Below are 17452 nucleotides of genomic sequence, written 5' to 3'. Positions count from 1 at the left end.
AATTCCTCTGCAAGCACAAGCTGCAAAACTGACAGAAGCTGTTCTTTCCAGAGTCCTGCAGCATGCAAACCTACACAATGGTCAAAAGGCTGGCTGCCTGCACAGGCAGCTGAGCAAATCATCACAGCTAGTCTATGCTGTGGGTATTTCCATCTCTGAGGTTTATGTCCTAATAGTAATTGAAGGGGGTCAGGAGGGAGGGGTATCTCGAGGGCTGTGCTTATGGCCGAGGCCACCTGGGCCCAGTATTTCTTTGCTATCGGGCAGAACCACCAAATATGTGCAAGATCGCCTACTTGTCCACACCCTCTAAAACATAGATGAGAGTTGTCTTTAGATATAATATGCAATTTCTGGGGGGTTATGTAAGTGCGATGTAAAATTTTGTAGTTAGTCTCAATATGTGAAAAATAGTTACTCCCTTTGGCTAATGTCAGGCAGCACTTAGACCATTGTTTCATGTTAAGTTCCTGCCCCAAGTCCTCCTACCAGGCTATCATCGACGGGAGTTTGTTTGGCTCCAAAGGTTGGGATATGGTAGAGTATAAGTAAGATATAAGTCCGCCCTCCAGCGGCCTCCGGCTGCACCAATGCTCATAGCTAGTACACCTTGAGGGGATGGGGTTAGATTGTATGAGAGCTTTTAAATAGTGATATATCTGAACAGCTCTGTAGCTCTCTGCGGGAGGGTATTTAATATGTGAACAGAATGTGGACCAATTCGGGAATTTATCATTGATGAGGAAGTTTGTCAAAGAAAGGAGATTATGAGACGCCCACCAGTGGAAAGGGCGTGGGTCCAGTCCAGGTGGAAAATCGGGATTGCCAAGTATTGACGTTAGAACAGGTATAGTAGATTGTAATTTTTTGTTGAATCTCAGTCTTTGCCAGATGGAGAGTGAGTGGGCTGATAAGGGTGATTGTCTTTTATACTTTGCCGGGGACAGGTGTGGAGACCACTGGAGGACGGCCAAACTAATTGGTGACAATAAATCATCTTCTATTTCAGCCCAGAGTGGCCTGTTAGAAGTAGCGTGTACTTGAGCCATCTAAGCTATCTGAGCCGCTCTGTAATAGCTAAAGAGATCAGGGACCCCCAAACCCCCCCTGTCCCTATTGAGATACATGACTGATTGTCTGATTCTACTTTTTTTATTATTCGCAATGAACTTGAAGATTGAAGTTTGGAGGTCTTTTAGGGAGGCTTTAGTTACTTGTATCGGGAGTGATCTAAATAAATAAAGAATTCTTGGCAGTAAATTCATACGTATTGATTGTATGCGTCCAGACCAGGAAATCGAAGGAGAATTCCACCTCAACAGGTCTCCCCTCAGCTCGGACAGGACAGGTCTGTAATTTAATGCAAATAAATCGGACGGATCTGTGGAAATTTTTATGCCTAAGTAGGTAATATATTTGGATTGGTAGGATAGGCCCAGCTTGCTAGCCAGGGCCTCTGCACTGGATTTAGTGAGATTGGCAAACAATACCTCTGATTTGTTAATGTTCAGAGTGAGACCGGAGAGCTGCCCAAATTGCTTAACTATTTGCAGTAAATTTGGGATTGATGTGTGAGGGGAAGAAAGGGTTAAAAGTAGGTCATCTGCAAATCTGCAAATAAGTTGGCTTTATATTCAGAGTTCTTAAGTTTTATGCCTTGAATGTCAATAGAAGACCTAATTTTGTTCGCTAGGGGCTAGATTACTAGGGCAAATATGGCTGGGGATAGGAGGCAGCCTTGCCTAGTTCCTCTCCTAATAGGTATTGGCGTAGGGAAATCAGTGGGAAGCTTCAGGTGTGCCACTGGGTTGGAATATAAGGAGGTAACGGCATTTAAAAATGAACCACCTATGCCAGCCCTCGACATGGTGGCATGCATAAAGGACCAGTCTATTGTGTCGAATGCCTTTTCCATGTCGAGGGATAGCAAGGCAAACGGAGTTCTGGAGGCTTTAACTATGTGCAGTATATTGATTACTTTTCTAAGGTTGTCGGGGGCCTGACGCTGGGGAACGAAACCAACCTGGTCTCTATGGGTGAGTGGACCTAGTACCCTATTCAACCGGGCAACCAATATTGCTGTTAATATTTTGTAATCAAGATTTAACAAGGATATAGGCCTATAGTTTTTAATATCTAGTGGGTCACGCTTAGGCTTTGGAATCACTACTATTGTAGACTGGAGGAACTCAGGCGCCGGGACTCTGCCCTCCAGAATGGAGTTAAAAATCTTTTTAAGATAGGATATGAGTACTCTCTTGAATTTCTTGTAATAAATAGCAGAGAAGCCATCGGGGCCCGGAGCCTTCCCGTTTTTTAATCTTTTTATGGCAAGGAAAATTTCTAAGTCTGAAATTGGGATGTTTAGGGCCGAGGCTTTATCTGGGAGAAGGACAGGCGTCCTTAAATTCTGGAAAAAGGCATTATTGTCAGCAGCCTGAGCTTCTGTGGGTTTAGCAGTATAAAGGGTTTTATAATACTCTGCAAATGCTGTATGTATTTTGAGTGGGTCTGAGGTAGTCACACCTTGTTTGGTTTTAATTTGTAGAATCTTGTTGGAAGAGTGGGTTTTTCCGTCCGAGCCGAGAGGAGAATGCTAACCTGATTTTGTATATCCTGTATCTGCTTATATAGGTATCTTGAGGGAGAAGAGGCATGCGCCATCTGAAGTAATGCTAGCTTATGTTCAAGATTGTGTTGTTTTTCATTTTTCAGTTTTTTCCTATGAGAGGCGATTTTTATAAGGTGTCCTCTAATGGTTGGTTTGTGGGCTAACCACAGTATATCAGGCTTAATTTGTTCCGTGTCATTACTTTTGAAATAATTATTAAGCTGCTCCTCAACCTCTAGGACAATTTCCCTGTCTGCTAGCAGACTTTCATTAAGCCTCCAAGGTGGCCTAGCAATTGGTGTGGTCAGAGATGAACATGCCGTCCAGACTATGTCATGGTCTGACCATGAGCTGATCATATGTCTGGCGAAGATTAATTTGGATATTAAGGTTTGCAGTAATGTAAGTTTTACTTGCTTCCTGTCTTCACACAGAAGCCTCTTTAAATATCAAGGCCACGCACTAGCATAAACAAGAATGCTCTGACTTTTTGTAACCAGTACGTCCATTATCTGCCAGCTTGCAAGTTAAAATAATCTCATAAACTTTACAGCCTGGAATATGCTATGTCACAGAGCAATATAAGGTACTCTAACTTTTCACTTTACAATGAAATTTTGCATAGGACATTAAAGCTTAAACCATACACTTATGACAGCTTTTTCCTGCATAAAACCGCTAGAATTCTGACATGTCAGGTCAGCTCTACTACGCAGGCGCAGGAGACTTGAGCCTGCGCAGTGGAGCGGACCGACAGCGATCTGCTATTTCCGCCTATCTCTGAGCAGAGAGCCGGTACTGCGCCTGCGCTGGAGCCGGAGAGGTAAATATTTACATCCACAGCGAGACCGCCGTGGGACACAGGGGGACGGGGGAAGCCTCAATAGGATCCAGAGGCTTCCCCCACCCGAGGTAAGTACCCCCCAGGGGGACTTTTTTTTAGTTACAGGTTTTCTTTAAGGCAGTGTTCTGTCTGGTTCCTTGCCGGGAAGCACACATATCCGGCATCAGGCAATCCCCGCCTGTGTGCTTGGTCCCATCACAACACATCTTCTTTATAAGAAAAATAGTTGTTATTCATGAAAAATGAAGACATACCACCTATTTAAATCATCATCAAATTTATTTTAAAAATTATTTGATTGTATCAATTCCTAATTTCATAATCTAACACAGAGTATAAGGATGACATGTCAGCTATAACTAAGTAAGCCATTCTTTGCAATATACGGTAATAACATTTTAGTGTCCCTAAAACTTGTATCACTAAGGTTTGAAAAACTGTGTCATTGTGTCAACCTAACTCACAACAGGCTAAAAAGAGGTTTGAAGCTATGTTTATGTATTTTGATAGAGGCAGAGGTCCATATGCAATTCAAGGAGATAAGAAGCTTAAAACATGCAAGCTTCTTATCTCCTCACATCGCTCAGGATTTACCGGCAAATTCAATTGCCAGTTTCACCTGAGCGATGTCCTTGCGTAAAGGAGCATAACTCAGGCGAATACTAGGTATTCGCTGAGCGATGCTCCTGTGTGGCCAGCGATGCGGAGCGAGGCATTAGTGTTGGGGAGCTGTCCTTCAGCACCACACCACTGCAGCCTCGCTCCCCGGGAGATGCGCGAGCATGGTCGCAAGAGCCAGCGCATCGTCGCAAGGCTCTTACCTGCCGCCTGTTGCCTCCTGCCGCTCGTCGCTACCGCGGGACCAGTCAAAAAACATACCTCCATCGTTCCCATCTCGCTGCATGTCCCACGCCGCTCCTCCGCTCATTCTTCCTCCATCTCTATTCTCGGAGCCGGCAAAGCATCTTTGAGTCTCCCGCCGGGGCTCCCCATTTGTCCACTAGGTGGCCCAATGAGAATCATCCTGATTCTATTTGGATCAATGAGAATCAGGATGATTCTCATTGGGCCACCTAGTGGACGAATGGGGAGCCCCGGCGGGAGACTCAAAGATGCTTTGCCGGCTCCGAGAATAACAGAGACAGAGGGAGAATGAGCGGAGGAGCGGCGTGGGACATGCGGCGAGACGGGAACGATGGAGGTATGTTTTTTGGTTACATTTTAAATAGGTAAGGAGTCAAAACTAACTCCTTTACCTATTTAAATCCCTGGCATCTGGGGTTTCCTTAGTAAAGGAGGCTCCCAGATGCATAAAACAGCTTGCCGACATCGGCGATAGGTCTTTTCGCCTGCTCAGAGCCGGTGAAAAGTTATCAATGTTTGGTGGGAAGCATCGCTTCCCGGGGGCTGCAAAATGCAATTGCATAGGGGTAAAGGAACTTGCTGGGCGATTATATCACCCAAGCAAGTTCTTTTCCGCCCCGAGGGGCGGACCTTACTGACGCCTAATTTAAGAACTCGCCAGCACTTATCGCTGGCGAGTTTGCTAATTGCATAGGGCCCAGAGTGTCTATTGCCATTTTGAACATGATTCTCATTGTCATGGCCGTGGGGAAAACTTGATTATTATTGGTGGTGATCAGCAGTGCTATGTTTTAACTTCATGAACTGGGTATAACACAAGTGCCCCTTTTTGTCTCTGACACTACGAAGAGCAGAATTACAAATGTTTGTCCCTAATTGCAGTTAAAATGTGGGCCAAGTTTGCTGGATTAGGCTTTTTGATGTTCTTCAGCTCAATAAAACGTTGGTAAATCAGGACCTATATTTCTGTTTTTGTTTTTTTGCAACATACAGTATATCCACTGTGCAGCTGTAATGTAATGTTTATTTGCATTTCTTTGAAAAAGATATACTCCACTTTCACTATTCCTAATGACAGTTCTGTGTTTTGTGCTCAAGGTGTCTTATGAGGATGTAGATCGTTTAAAAGACATTGCCATTCTCCAAAGTGCCAGAATTCCACAGTTCCTCCAAGACAGAAAACGATACATGGAATATCTGGAGAAAATTATGGAGGTGAATGAACTAACAGATGAGAAGCTACAAACACTTATTGCGTGAAACATTTTGTCAGTCACAACTCCACTATTGGTTTCCACTGGAGAACAAGAAATGGACTGCTGTAAAGAAGTCAATGCAATATTTTTATGAATACAAAATTGTTTTCAAGCAGTCTATTACCTGTAATGTGCACACCATAAATTCATTGAAGGCTTTTTGTTTTACTATTTTACATTTTTTTTAATTCTTTATATAGGAGAACCTATTGTTAATTCCACAAGAAAATGCTTTATAAGTTTTAAAATGATTAGTATTGCATTCTTAATGTTATGACCTAAATAAATGTACCCTTTATAAATATCACACCTCTGTCCTGTGGTGACTTACAAAGAGATGCTTGAAAGGATGAATGTTGTTAAAATAAGAAAAAGAGAGAACACCTAGAGCCCAATATAGTGTAGTATGTACTGGTAATGTATCATTGGAAGAGTAATAATATTAATGTAATACTCACAAACCAGGGTTAATAATTAGGCAACCACTGTCAAAGCAGGTGGGGAGATTGTCCTGACCCCACTCAGAATTAAAAAGTCGCCCTCTGTAGTAGAAGAAGGAAGGGTACAATCCTCCACCAAGGGTGGACTTGATGTAGATGATAGGATAACAGAGGCGCCAACAGGATAAAAAACACTAAGAACTTAAAAACCCATCTTGGTAATAGAGGAGGTAGGGGTGGACTTACCTCCTCCAAGCAGAACATACGACTGTGGATTTTCAGTCAAAACAATTTTATTAGATACTCCAAATAAAGTGCAACGCGTTTTGCGTGGTACAAACCCGCTTAATCAGGCAATAAAAGATAGCAGTAAACAGCATCTGCCAGTATCATCAACACTGAGCTCCTCTGTTAAGGCGCTCAGCATTGATGATAATGGCAGATGCTGTTTACTCCTATCTGTTATTGCCTGATGAAGCGGGTTTGTACCACGCAAAACGCGTTGCACTTTATTTGGAGTATCCAATAAAATTGTTTTAACTGAAAATCCACAGTCATATGTTCTGCTTGGAGGAGGTAAGTCCATCACTACCTCCTCTATTACCAAGATGGGTCTTTATGTTCTTTTAGTGTTTTTTATTCTGTTGGCGCCTCTGCTATCCTATTATCTGTATTGTTAAAATAAGCCATTAGTCTTATCCAAAAGAAACAAAAATGGAGAGGAATGTGGAAGGAACAACTACGGACTGGTGTGATTGCTGTGCTGATCCCCTAACTCTCTGATTTAATAATCTACAAAGGGTTTGCAGATGAGATGTCCTGGCTCCTTGGGCTGCATGTTTGTTCTACTCTGGTAGGTTGATAAATTAAAGCACCATGAAGGTGCAAATGGCAAAAACTGGTATGTGAACATTTATAAAGCAATAATAGGCTACACCCAAGCAAGGTATTTTCTTTTTTCTTCTTTATACTTTTATCCTCTGACATCATCTTATTCTGTAATCTTCTTTCCTCTTCTGTTCAAATTCTTCTATTATTTTGTTATGTGTTCTAGTCTTTTTTCCTTCTACCTTTCTATCACCATCTGTCCTCACCATAACCTGCTACTAAAATGATCTGGCACCCCATCGGGGGTTATTTGAATTTTCTGCCACAGCTTGCTACTAGTCCATAGTGTGGCAATAGAAAGAACATTCAAATAAGCACACTGGCCTCTATCTGGCTAATGCAATTGTAATTGATATATAGGGAAATGTGCTTATGTTAGTGCTGATATATTCCACAGTGCTTTGCATGGTGTATATAGTCATGTCCCTATCTATCCCTCAGAGCAGCACACAATCTAATCCCTTCCATAGTCAGTTATAGCCTCATATTCTTGCTGTATTCTTGCTGTATTCTAAGGGCAATTTTGGGGGGACTAATTCACCTATCTCTTATTTAGTGGTATATGATAGGAAACCCGAGTACCCTGAGGAAAACCATCCAAACATAGGGAGAACCTACAAACATGTAGATAGTGTCCTGGCCCAGATTTGACCCAGGGCCCCATGCTGTAATGTGAGACTGCCATCCACCTATGCCACCATGTCGCTCACTTGTAAGATGTTTCCTTATTCATTTCAAAAGAGACATGCACAGCTGCATTAGCAGTTGGCCACAGTTTCAAAAATGTGATGGTTCAAACTTTGAGCTTCTGCTGCTACTTACTGTAGGTGAGTGCTGTGTGTAGGTGATTGCAGAAGCACTAAGGTGAGGGATTGCAATGTGCAATCCCCAGGGGCGCCTCTAGCCATTTTGTCACTCCAGGCGAGAAAACCTGTGGTGCCTCCAACCTCCCCCCCCCCCCCCCAAAAAAAATAATCTTAATGCAGCAGCGTTTCACTAGAAAATAACCGTATTACAGCAGCGTTTCACCAGAAAATAATCGTAATGCGGCAGCGTTTCACCAGAAAATAATCATAATGCGGCAATATTTCACCAGAAGATAATCGTAATGTGGCAGCATTTTACCAAAAATTACAGTTATTGCGGCAGCGTTTCACCATAAAAATATACGTAAATGTGGCAGCATTTCACCAGAAAATACACAATGCGGGCAGCGTTTCACCAGAAAATACACGTAATGTGGGCAGCGTTTCACAAGAAAACAGAGGAAGGTGCAGGAGACAAAGGTGGCACATGGGGACTGAAGAGGCACATGGAGACAGAATGAGGCACAAAGAAAGACAAAAGGAGGCACATGAGGATAGAAGGAGGCAAAGTGTAACTGAAGGATGAACAGGGGGGCAGAGGTAGCACAAGGGGACAAAGAAGGCACTAGGGGACATAAGGAGGCACAGGGGGCAGAAGGAGGCACAAAGGGGCACAGAAGGAGGCAGAGGTGGCACAGGGGGACTGAAGGAGGCAAATGGAGACAGAAGGAGGCACGAAGGGAAACAGGAGGCATAAAGGGAACAGAAGGACAGACAGGAAGTCAGACATGGCACAAGGGACTGAAGGAGGCACAAGGAGACAGAAGGAGGCACAAAGGGGGCAGAAGGAGGCACAAAGGGGGAAAAAAGGATGCACGAGGCACAAAGGGATACAGTGGCTGCTGCCTGCAACTTACGCTAAGCAGATGCAGCAGAAGCAAGTAATAGAACAACCATGGAGTGGGGCTTCATTCAGGTGGATTGGGTTTCAATCAGGGGGCGGGGCTTAATCCAGCAACATGGCGCCCCCAGAACCAATGGCACTCCAGGCAATGGCCTGTACTGCCTATGCCTAAAGGCGCCCCGGGCAATCCCTTTTGTTACTACCTTACTGCTTCACTTCACTTTATTAATTTGGTTTCTGTTTTTAATACTTTCCTTTTTTTAACAGTTTCAATAAAAAATAAATAAATGTTACCCCCTGCTCCTTTCAATTGCTGGTCCCCGATGCAGGTTTAATTGCCAGAATGGCAGAGCTGGCCATCGTGGGGATTTATTGCCCACATAGTTCATGACACTGCACTGCACAGGGACACTGCAACAGGGTTATTGTTTTGGTGGGGGTTTTGTGTAATTTATTAATGCAGTGATGAACGTAGGGATGGAGAAATTCTCCAGTGATGCTTACTAAAGATCCCTAGCTCATTACATGACAGCTAGCTTATATCAACATTGTTATATTTTATAGATGTAAATTATTAAAAGTTACGTTTTAATTAGGCCTATTTTTGAGTTAATAATTGTGTATTAGTTTATAGTAATCAGGTTTTGTGAATATTACACTGCAACAGGGGGCAGAAATTCTTTCTCCATTTAGCAACGCCTTCTCCCCAGTCCATGTCACGGACAAGGATGTGATTTCCACCTCATGCTCAGAGCCATGCAGTGGAGGCTTGCCTGTGGAGGTCAGCTGGTGGCAGGCTGACAGCAGGCCTGCCTGCCATTTGTGGCAGTGTCACCAACTCCAGTGCAGATCCACACAGTGGAGGCTTGCCAGTGGTGGTCAGCAGGTGGCAGGCTGGCAGCAGGCTTGCCTGCCATTCGTGGTGGTGTCACCAACTCCAATGCAGAGCCACGCAGTGGAGGCTTGCCAGTGGTCAGCAGGTTTACCCAATGTGCGGTATAGGTAATATACCTGCCCTGACCGTGCTTTGCAGACCAGGTATCAGTGGTTAGATGGACCCTTGCCCCAACACTGTGTGCCAGAGATGCGGTGACTTGGCTCTGCACGTGATGGCACAGGTTTACACTTACAAATTTAATCTGAGAAAAAATGTCAATGTTATTTACAAAAATATGTCAATTTTATTTACAAAAAAAGTCAATGTTATTTAGAAAAACATGTTATTAGTGCACTGGGATGTGGAATAGGCCTTGGGGAGCTGGGGGTGTGCACTTGTAGTAGAGGTGGGCAAAGCAGCAGCAGAGGATGACTCAGCCAAGGATGGTAGCAAAGAGGATGATGGTGGAGGAGAAGGAGGAGAAAAGGAGGTGGCAGCAGGCCTGCCTGCCATTCATAGCTGTGTCACCAAATCCACTGCAGAGCCACCCATTCCAAGCTTGCCTGTCAGCAGGTTTACCCAATGTGCCGTATAGGTGATATACCTGCCCTGACCGTGCTTTGCAGATCAGGTATCAGTGGTTAGATGGACCCTTGAAGCAACACACTGTGCCAGAGATGCCTTGACTTGGCTTTCTACATTACGGTACAGATTGAGGATGGCCTTACTGGACAAATAATTTCTGTTGGGTACCTTCCACTGCGGTGTCCCAATCACAACAGATTTTTTAAAGTCCTTATGGTGGCCACACACGATACAATAAAATGATCCAATTTTACAGCGATTCAATAAAAACGATCGGATCGCCCAAAAAAACAAAAGCTTTTTTTTTAATTCGACTGAAAAATCCAATCGGATTTCCTGTTTTTTTCGATTTTTATCTATCCGGAATGCCAGATATTTTTCTTCAATTTCTCTAAAGATTGTATGGTGTGTGTTAGATTGTCAGTTTATTAATATACACACCCTAGCAATTTTCTCAGTTTCCAATCATTTTTATCATAATTGGGGAAAAATTTAACAAATGTGTGTGGTGGATTGGTCAGATTTTTTAAATGTTACAATTAGTCAGAAAAATTGATTGCAATTTTTAAATTGAACAGACATTTAAAAAATTGTATGGTGTGTGGCCACCTTTAGACTCCACAAGCTTCTATGGTAACAGCTAGCGGGCTAACAGTTCCGACAAGCCAGCTGTCAGATGCCAGGCAAGGGGGTGACTCAGAGACATCAGCTTCTTACGCTCAAAAATTTCCTTGACAGAAACCTGACTGTGGGCAGATTAACAGGAACTGCTCAAGGTGAGAGATGGAGTGGAGGGTGGTTGCAAAGAGACAAGGACAGCAGAGGGTGACGTGGCTGAAGAAGCTGGACCAGGAGGAAGGTGGCTTAGACTTTGGGTGCTGATTCTCCTCATGTGTTGCTCCCATTGCTGTTGGTGTTTGGAGCTCAGGTGCCTTATCAAAACAGTTGTACCTAGGTGTGTGTTGGACTTCCCATGACTCAGAGTCTTATGGCACAGGTTGCAAATGGCTTTGCTGTTGACAGAGGCAGAAACACAAACAAATTGCCACACTGGTGAGCTTTGGATTGACAGCATTCTGCTGCTGGTGGTGGTGGTAGTAAGAGCAGAAGTTGGCGGGGTGTTGGCTGGCTGACCCCAGGTGCCGATACATGCTGTGTGGCAGTGCCACTAGCGCCTTTTGACAATCTCCCCCTGTTAGTTAAAACAACTCATCTCCTCCCTGTCTCCCCATCTGAACTGTCCCCCTGTTCTTCATCTCTTCTTGCGGCCACCCATGTGACATCCATGGACACATCATCATCATCATCATCAATTGCTTCACCTCCAAAAAGGCACCAACAACAGGTACTGTAACATCATCATGACACCTTATGTCTATGTGTGTACTGACGCCTGACTGAGACATATCAGGTGGTGTACCATCCTTATCACCTTTGTGCTCCGCCAGTAATGGTTGTGCATCAATAAATTCATCACACAAAAGTGTGAATAACTCCTCTGACACAGTGGCGTACCTAGGGCATTTGGCACCCGGTGCTGGGTATTAAAAGACCCCCCCCCCCTTAAAAAAATGGGCGTGGCCACCACCGGAAAAAAAAAATTGGGCGTGGTCATGACCAGATGAGGGCGGGGCTAACTGTAATTTAAAGTATTAGCTAGTATAGTTGCCCCCAGTATAGCTAGTATAGTTGCCCCCAGTATAGCTAGTACAGTTGCCCCCAGTATAGCTGCCCCAGTGAAGCTTGTATAGTTGCCCCCAGTATAGTTAGTATAGTTGCCCCCAGTATAGCTAGTATAGTTGCCCCCAGAGCTGCCCCAGTATAGATAGTATAGTTGCCCCCAGTATAGCTAGTTTAGTTGCCTCCAGTATAGCTAGTTTATTTGCCCCAGTATAGCTAGTTTAGTTCCCCACAGTATAGTTGCCCCAGTATAGCTAGTATAGTTTCCCCCAGTATAGCTAGTATAGTTGCCCCAGTATAGCTGCCCCCAGTATAGATAGTATAGTTGCCCCCAGAACTGCCCCAGTATAGTTGCCCCCAGTATAGCTAGTATAGTTGCCCCCAGTATAGCTAGTATAGTTGCCCCCAGTATAGCTGCCCCCAGTATAGCTAGTATAGTTGCCCCAGTATAGCTGCCCCCAGTATAGATAGTATAGTTGCCCCCAGAGCTGCCCCAGTATAGCTAGTATAGTTGCCCCAGTATAGCTAGTATAGTTGCCCGCAGTATAGTTGCCACCAGTATATCTAGTATAGATGCCCCCAGTATAGCTAGTTTAGTTGCCCCCAGTATAGCTAGTTTAGTTGCCCCCAGTATAGCTAGTTTAGTTGCCCCCAGTATAGCTAGTATAGATGCCCCCAGTATAGCTAGTATAGATGCCCCCAGTATAGTTGCCCCCAGTATAGCTAGTATAGCTGCCCCCAGTATAGCTAGTATAGCTGCCCCCAGTATAGATGCCCCCAGTATAGCTAGTATAGCTGCCCCCAGTATAGCTAGTATAGATGCCCCCAGTATAGCTAGTTTAGCTGCCCCCAGTATAGCTAGTTTAGCTGCCCCCAGTATAGCTAGTTTAGCTGCCCCCAGTATAGCTAGTTTAGCTGCCCCCAGTATGGCTAGTATAGCTGCCCCCAGTACGGTTAGTATAGATGCCCCCAGTATAGCTAGTTTAGTTGCCCCCAGTATAGCTAGTATAGATGCCTTTAGTATAGCTAGTTTAGTTGCCCCCAGTATAGCTAGTTTAGTTGCCCCCAGTATAGCTAGTATAGATGCCCCCAGTATAGCTAGTATAGTTGCCCCAGTATAGCTAGTATAGTTGCCCCAGTATAGCTAGTATAGATGCCCCCAGTATAGCTAGTATAGTTGCCCCAGTATAGCTAGTATAGATGCCCCAGTATAGCTAGTATAGCTGCCCCCAGTATAGATGCCCCCAGTATAGCTAGTTTAGTTGCCCCCAGTATAGCTAGTATAGTTGCCCCCAGTATAGCTAGTATAGTTGCCCCCAGTATAGATGCCCCCAGTATAGCTAGTATAGCTGCCCCCAGTATAGCTAGTTTAGTTGCCCCCAGTATAGCTAGTTTAGTTGCCCCCAGTATAGCTAGTATAGATGCCCCCAGTATAGCTAGTATAGTTGCCCCCAGTATTGCCCCCAGTATAGCTAGTTTAGTTGCCCCCAGTATAGCTAGTATAGTTGCCCCCAGTATAGCTAGTTTAGTTGCCCCCAGTATAGCTAGTTTAGTTGCCCCCAGTATAGCTGCTCCAGGAGGGGGGAAGCAGCTCTAGAAGGAGGGGCAGTGGGGGCAGCGGCGGGGAGGGGGGAAAGATCCCCCCCCCCTCCCTCACCTGGGTCCCCTCCTTCTGCCTCTCTTCCCCTCCAAATGACAGCAGGGGCAGCGGGCAACTTACAGTCAGAGCGGGCGGGCAGAGACTACTCACTTTACTTCTGCGTTCCAGCAGCTGGAGCGCTCCGTCGCCGTCACGTGCCTCTGCGCCTCCAATGCGTGTCACAGCATTGGAGGCACAGAAGAGGCACGTGACGGCGACCCAGCGTTCCAGCTGCTGGAACGCAGAAGTAAAGTGAGTAGTCTCTGCCCGCCCGCTCTGACTGTAAGTTGCCCGCTGCCCCCGCTGTCATTTAGAGGGGAAGAGAGGCAGAAGGAGGGGACCCAGGTGAGGGAGGGGGGGGGGGATCTATCCCAGTCACCCCTCCTTCCAGCGCTGCTCTTCCCCTCATGCACTGTCTGCAACAATGGGGGGTCGTGGCGACACCCCCTTGGCTGGCTGTCACTCGGTGCGCCACGCCCCCCTGCGCGCTATTGTAGAAACGCCACTACTCTGACATATCAAGTGGAGCAGCTGTGGTGCTAGTGGTGGTGGCTGCCGAGTGAGTGGTAATAAGTTGTTGTGGAGTGCTCGAATCAAAGCAGGAGGAGGATGGTGCATCAAGGTTTCGTGCGGAAGCTGTAGAAGATGGGGTGTGCTGTGTAAGCCAGTCAACTACATCCTCTGAATTTTGGGTGTTGATGGTATGTGCCCTCTGAACACTGGACATTCTTCCAGGGTCAAAGGAAATCACAGCAGCACAACCTCGAGGACCCCTGCTGGGTGGCCTTCCTCTGCCTGTCATTTTTTTAAATTTGGTGTACTATGCCTGCAACAAGTGAAAAATAATGCCCCCGGGGTGGTACTGTGCCTGCAACTTAATGTGGCAACAATGGCAGTGGTGTACAGTGCACAGCTGTGAGTATCAGTGAGCTGTGTAGTGTCACACACAGAGAAATGCAATAGTACTATCAGAATACAGTCTAAACTAATGCACTGGAGTGCTACTGTGCCTGCAACTGAACAGGCCAACAATAGCAATAGTTTTTGCACAGCTGTGGGTATCAGTGGGCTGTGTTGTGCCACAGACAGAGAAATGCAATAGTACTATCAGAATACAGTCTAAGCTAATGCACTGGAGTGCTACTGTGTCTGCAACGGAATGGGCCAACAATAGCAGCAGTACTCTGCACAGCTGTGGGTATCAGTGGGCTGTGTAGTGTCACACACACAGTAATGCAATAGTACTATCAGAATACAGTCTAAACTAATGCACTGGAGTGCTACTGTGTCTGCAACTGAATGGGCCAACAATAGCAGTAGTACTGTGCACAGCTGTGTGTATCAGTGGGCTGTGTAGTGTCACACACAGAGAAATGCAATAGTACTATCAGAATACAGTCTAAACTAATGCACTGGAATCAGGGCCGATCCGCACATGAGGCGGGGTGAGGCGGGTTCCTCAGGTGACAAAGTCGGGGGCAGCCGAGCTGGAGGGGGTAGCAGACAGGAAGGGAAGCACCAGGCACAGCAGCGGGGAGGGTGGGTCGGACCCCCCTCCCTCACCTGCATCCCGTGATCTGCCCTCCCCCTCCAGCTATTAAGCGCAAGTAGCGTAGTATGATCAGGCAGTGGGCGGGGATGACTCGCCTCTTCCGCATTCCAGAGTGCATTCCACTTTCATCACTTCCTGCAATGCCGCCCCGTGCAAGGGTAGGTGAGTCATACCCGCCCGCTGCCTGATCATACTACGCCGCTGCGCTTAATAGCTGGAGGGGGAATGCAGATCGGGGGACCCAGGTGAAGGAGGGGGGGTTTGACCCCTCTCCCCGCCGCTGTGCTCGCTGCCCCCCTTCCTGCCTGCTACCCCCTCCAGGCTACCTATTTTGGGTTTTTTTATACTGGGGGGAGGGGGCGACATCTGACAAGTTTGCCTCAGGCGGCAAAAAAGTCTAAAACCGGCCCTGACTGGAATGCTACTGTGCCTGCAACTGAATTGGACAACAATAGCAGTAAGCAGTAATACTGTGCACAGCTTTGGGTGGGTGCCAGTGGGCGGTAGAGTGTCGCACACACACACAAAAAAAAACAAAAAACAGCAGAACGATGTAGTAGCCATCAAAAGGGCTATTTGGGGTGCTTTCACAGCAAGTCAGTCAGCGAGGAACAAAGTAAACAGGCCTAGCTAACTTTCCCTATCTCAGCAATGATTTCTCTCCCTTCCTCTCACTATAGCAGCTGGAGACAGAATGAAACATGGATTCGAATTTCATCTCTTCCTGTTCAGTATGCCAGCACCTATTCAGTAGAAGACTTTGGGCAAGACTCCCTAATACTGCTACTGCCTATAGAGCGCATCCTAGTGGCTGCAGCTGTGGCGCTTTGAGTCCCCCAGGAGAAAAGCGCAATTTAAATGTTCTGTGTCTGTCTGTGTAAAGCAGGGACAGAGAGAGAACTGTGTGAATAAATAAAGTGCCCCTACCACTAATGGTAATGTGTACCCTAGTATAGAGTATTAAAAAAGCCCTTTTAATTGATACTGTTCGTTTAAAATAGTTTTCATAATAACTTTTCACCTACTTTTGGTACTTTTTCAATTGCAAAGTGCTGAAAAGTTATTCTAAATAGGAGATAAAAAATGTTGTTCTAGGAGAAAAAGTGAATTGCATGTAATCCCAAGCCTCTTGATTTTGACACATTGGGCCTGATCCAATTCACTTTTCTCCTAAGTTTTCTCCTAGGTGATATTTTCATATCTTATCAATAAAATGCATTTTAAGCCACTATCAAGCAAGAAAATGCTTAAGATAATTTTGACAGTACTTTTTACACTTACTTGTGTTCCAAAGTCAAATACCTTACCCCTGTACCATGGCTTTTGTTGTTACTTGCATGGTAGAAACTTTTATTAGACTTTCGAAATTGCACTTCTGTCTTCTACCTCAGAAGTAGACATTCTGCCCTCAGGAGGTAGACGACAGAAGTGCAGCTTTAAAAGTCTAAAAAGTTCAATCACAATCTTTTGTGACACATAGGGATTGCACGGCTAGTGGAAGTAATGAAAAACAAATACTACAGCACTACTCTCAAACAGACATGAGGAATGTGTGCAAGAATGTGTGCAAGGATGTCTAGTATGCGTCCAGAATAATCCTAAACCAGAAGGGGAAAAACTTGCGTAGGCCCACTTCCTGTAGCAACAGGGGAATTGCGATTGCATTGGCTATCAGCAACATTTTCTCAAAATGGCCTTAGTTTACTACAGGCAGTTCGGTACAATCATTTAGGTTGGTAAAATACTGCATTCAGTATTTTATACATTTTTTTTCCAAATTTTGTAGCCTGACAAGGGAGTGCTCTGAGGTGTGTATTTATTTGGGGGGTTTCTCTGAGCAGCCGCAGATCTTGTGCACTGCTGGCTCAGATTGATGGCAGACAGCAGAGCATTGATGGCTGCAGGGGAGTGAAAGAGAGTGCACGCGAGTGTGTGGCGTGCACTCTCTTCAGGTTGCTAGGCAACCAGGAACGCACAGCGGGGAAGTTTCTGGAGAGAGAGCTGAGAGCGTGAGGAGAAGGGATTGACCGGCGCGGGGGGAACCGTTGGAGAGAACTGGTTTTACCCAGTTTTCTCTGAGGTGGTGGCGCAGTTGTAGCGAGTCAGCAACGTGAGGCAGGAGATAGGACATGGCTGGAGTTGCGGGGACCGTCCGGAAGAGACGCCCGCAGAAACGAATGAGCGAGCAAGCGGGTATATGGGGACTTTCTCTGCAGCAACCAGGCGCTACCCAGCAGGGCTTGGAAGGCCTAGAGAGAGAGAGACACTATTGTTTAAAGAGGCCATAAACAAGGACAGAAGACGGGGAGTCTGCACTAAAGATTCTGGAGGGATGAGTATAACCCTTATCTGTACCAGGCCATTATAGAGAGAGTGGGAAATACATTTATAATATTTATAAACTAAACCTGCTAGTAATTTGAGCTGACAGTAAAGGAGAGTGAAGGAAGAGAGTGAGATTCACTAAGGCCTCGTTCACATTTAGGGCGCTTTTACGCTGACACCA

At 45.6% G+C, this 17452-nt stretch overlaps 1 protein-coding gene across 1 annotated transcript in view; it reads left to right on the top strand.

Annotated features, from left to right (window-relative positions):
• The window catches only part of MATCAP2 (microtubule associated tyrosine carboxypeptidase 2), a 120426-nt gene extending 114547 nt beyond the window's left edge, over positions 1 to 5879 (top strand). Inside the window, 1 exon segment of the mRNA XM_068234523.1 lies at positions 5418 to 5879. Coding sequence (XP_068090624.1) covers positions 5418 to 5579 — 162 coding nt within the window. The 3' untranslated portion in view covers positions 5580 to 5879.
• Positions 5880 to 17452: the final 11573 nt, after the last annotated feature.

The sequence above is a fragment of the Hyperolius riggenbachi genome, chromosome 5 (assembly GCF_040937935.1).
Source record: "Hyperolius riggenbachi isolate aHypRig1 chromosome 5, aHypRig1.pri, whole genome shotgun sequence".
Classification (NCBI taxonomy): Eukaryota; Metazoa; Chordata; class Amphibia; order Anura; family Hyperoliidae; genus Hyperolius; species Hyperolius riggenbachi.
The sequence above is the reverse complement of the archived record's forward strand: the minus strand, read 5'-3'. Positions and strand labels throughout refer to the sequence as shown.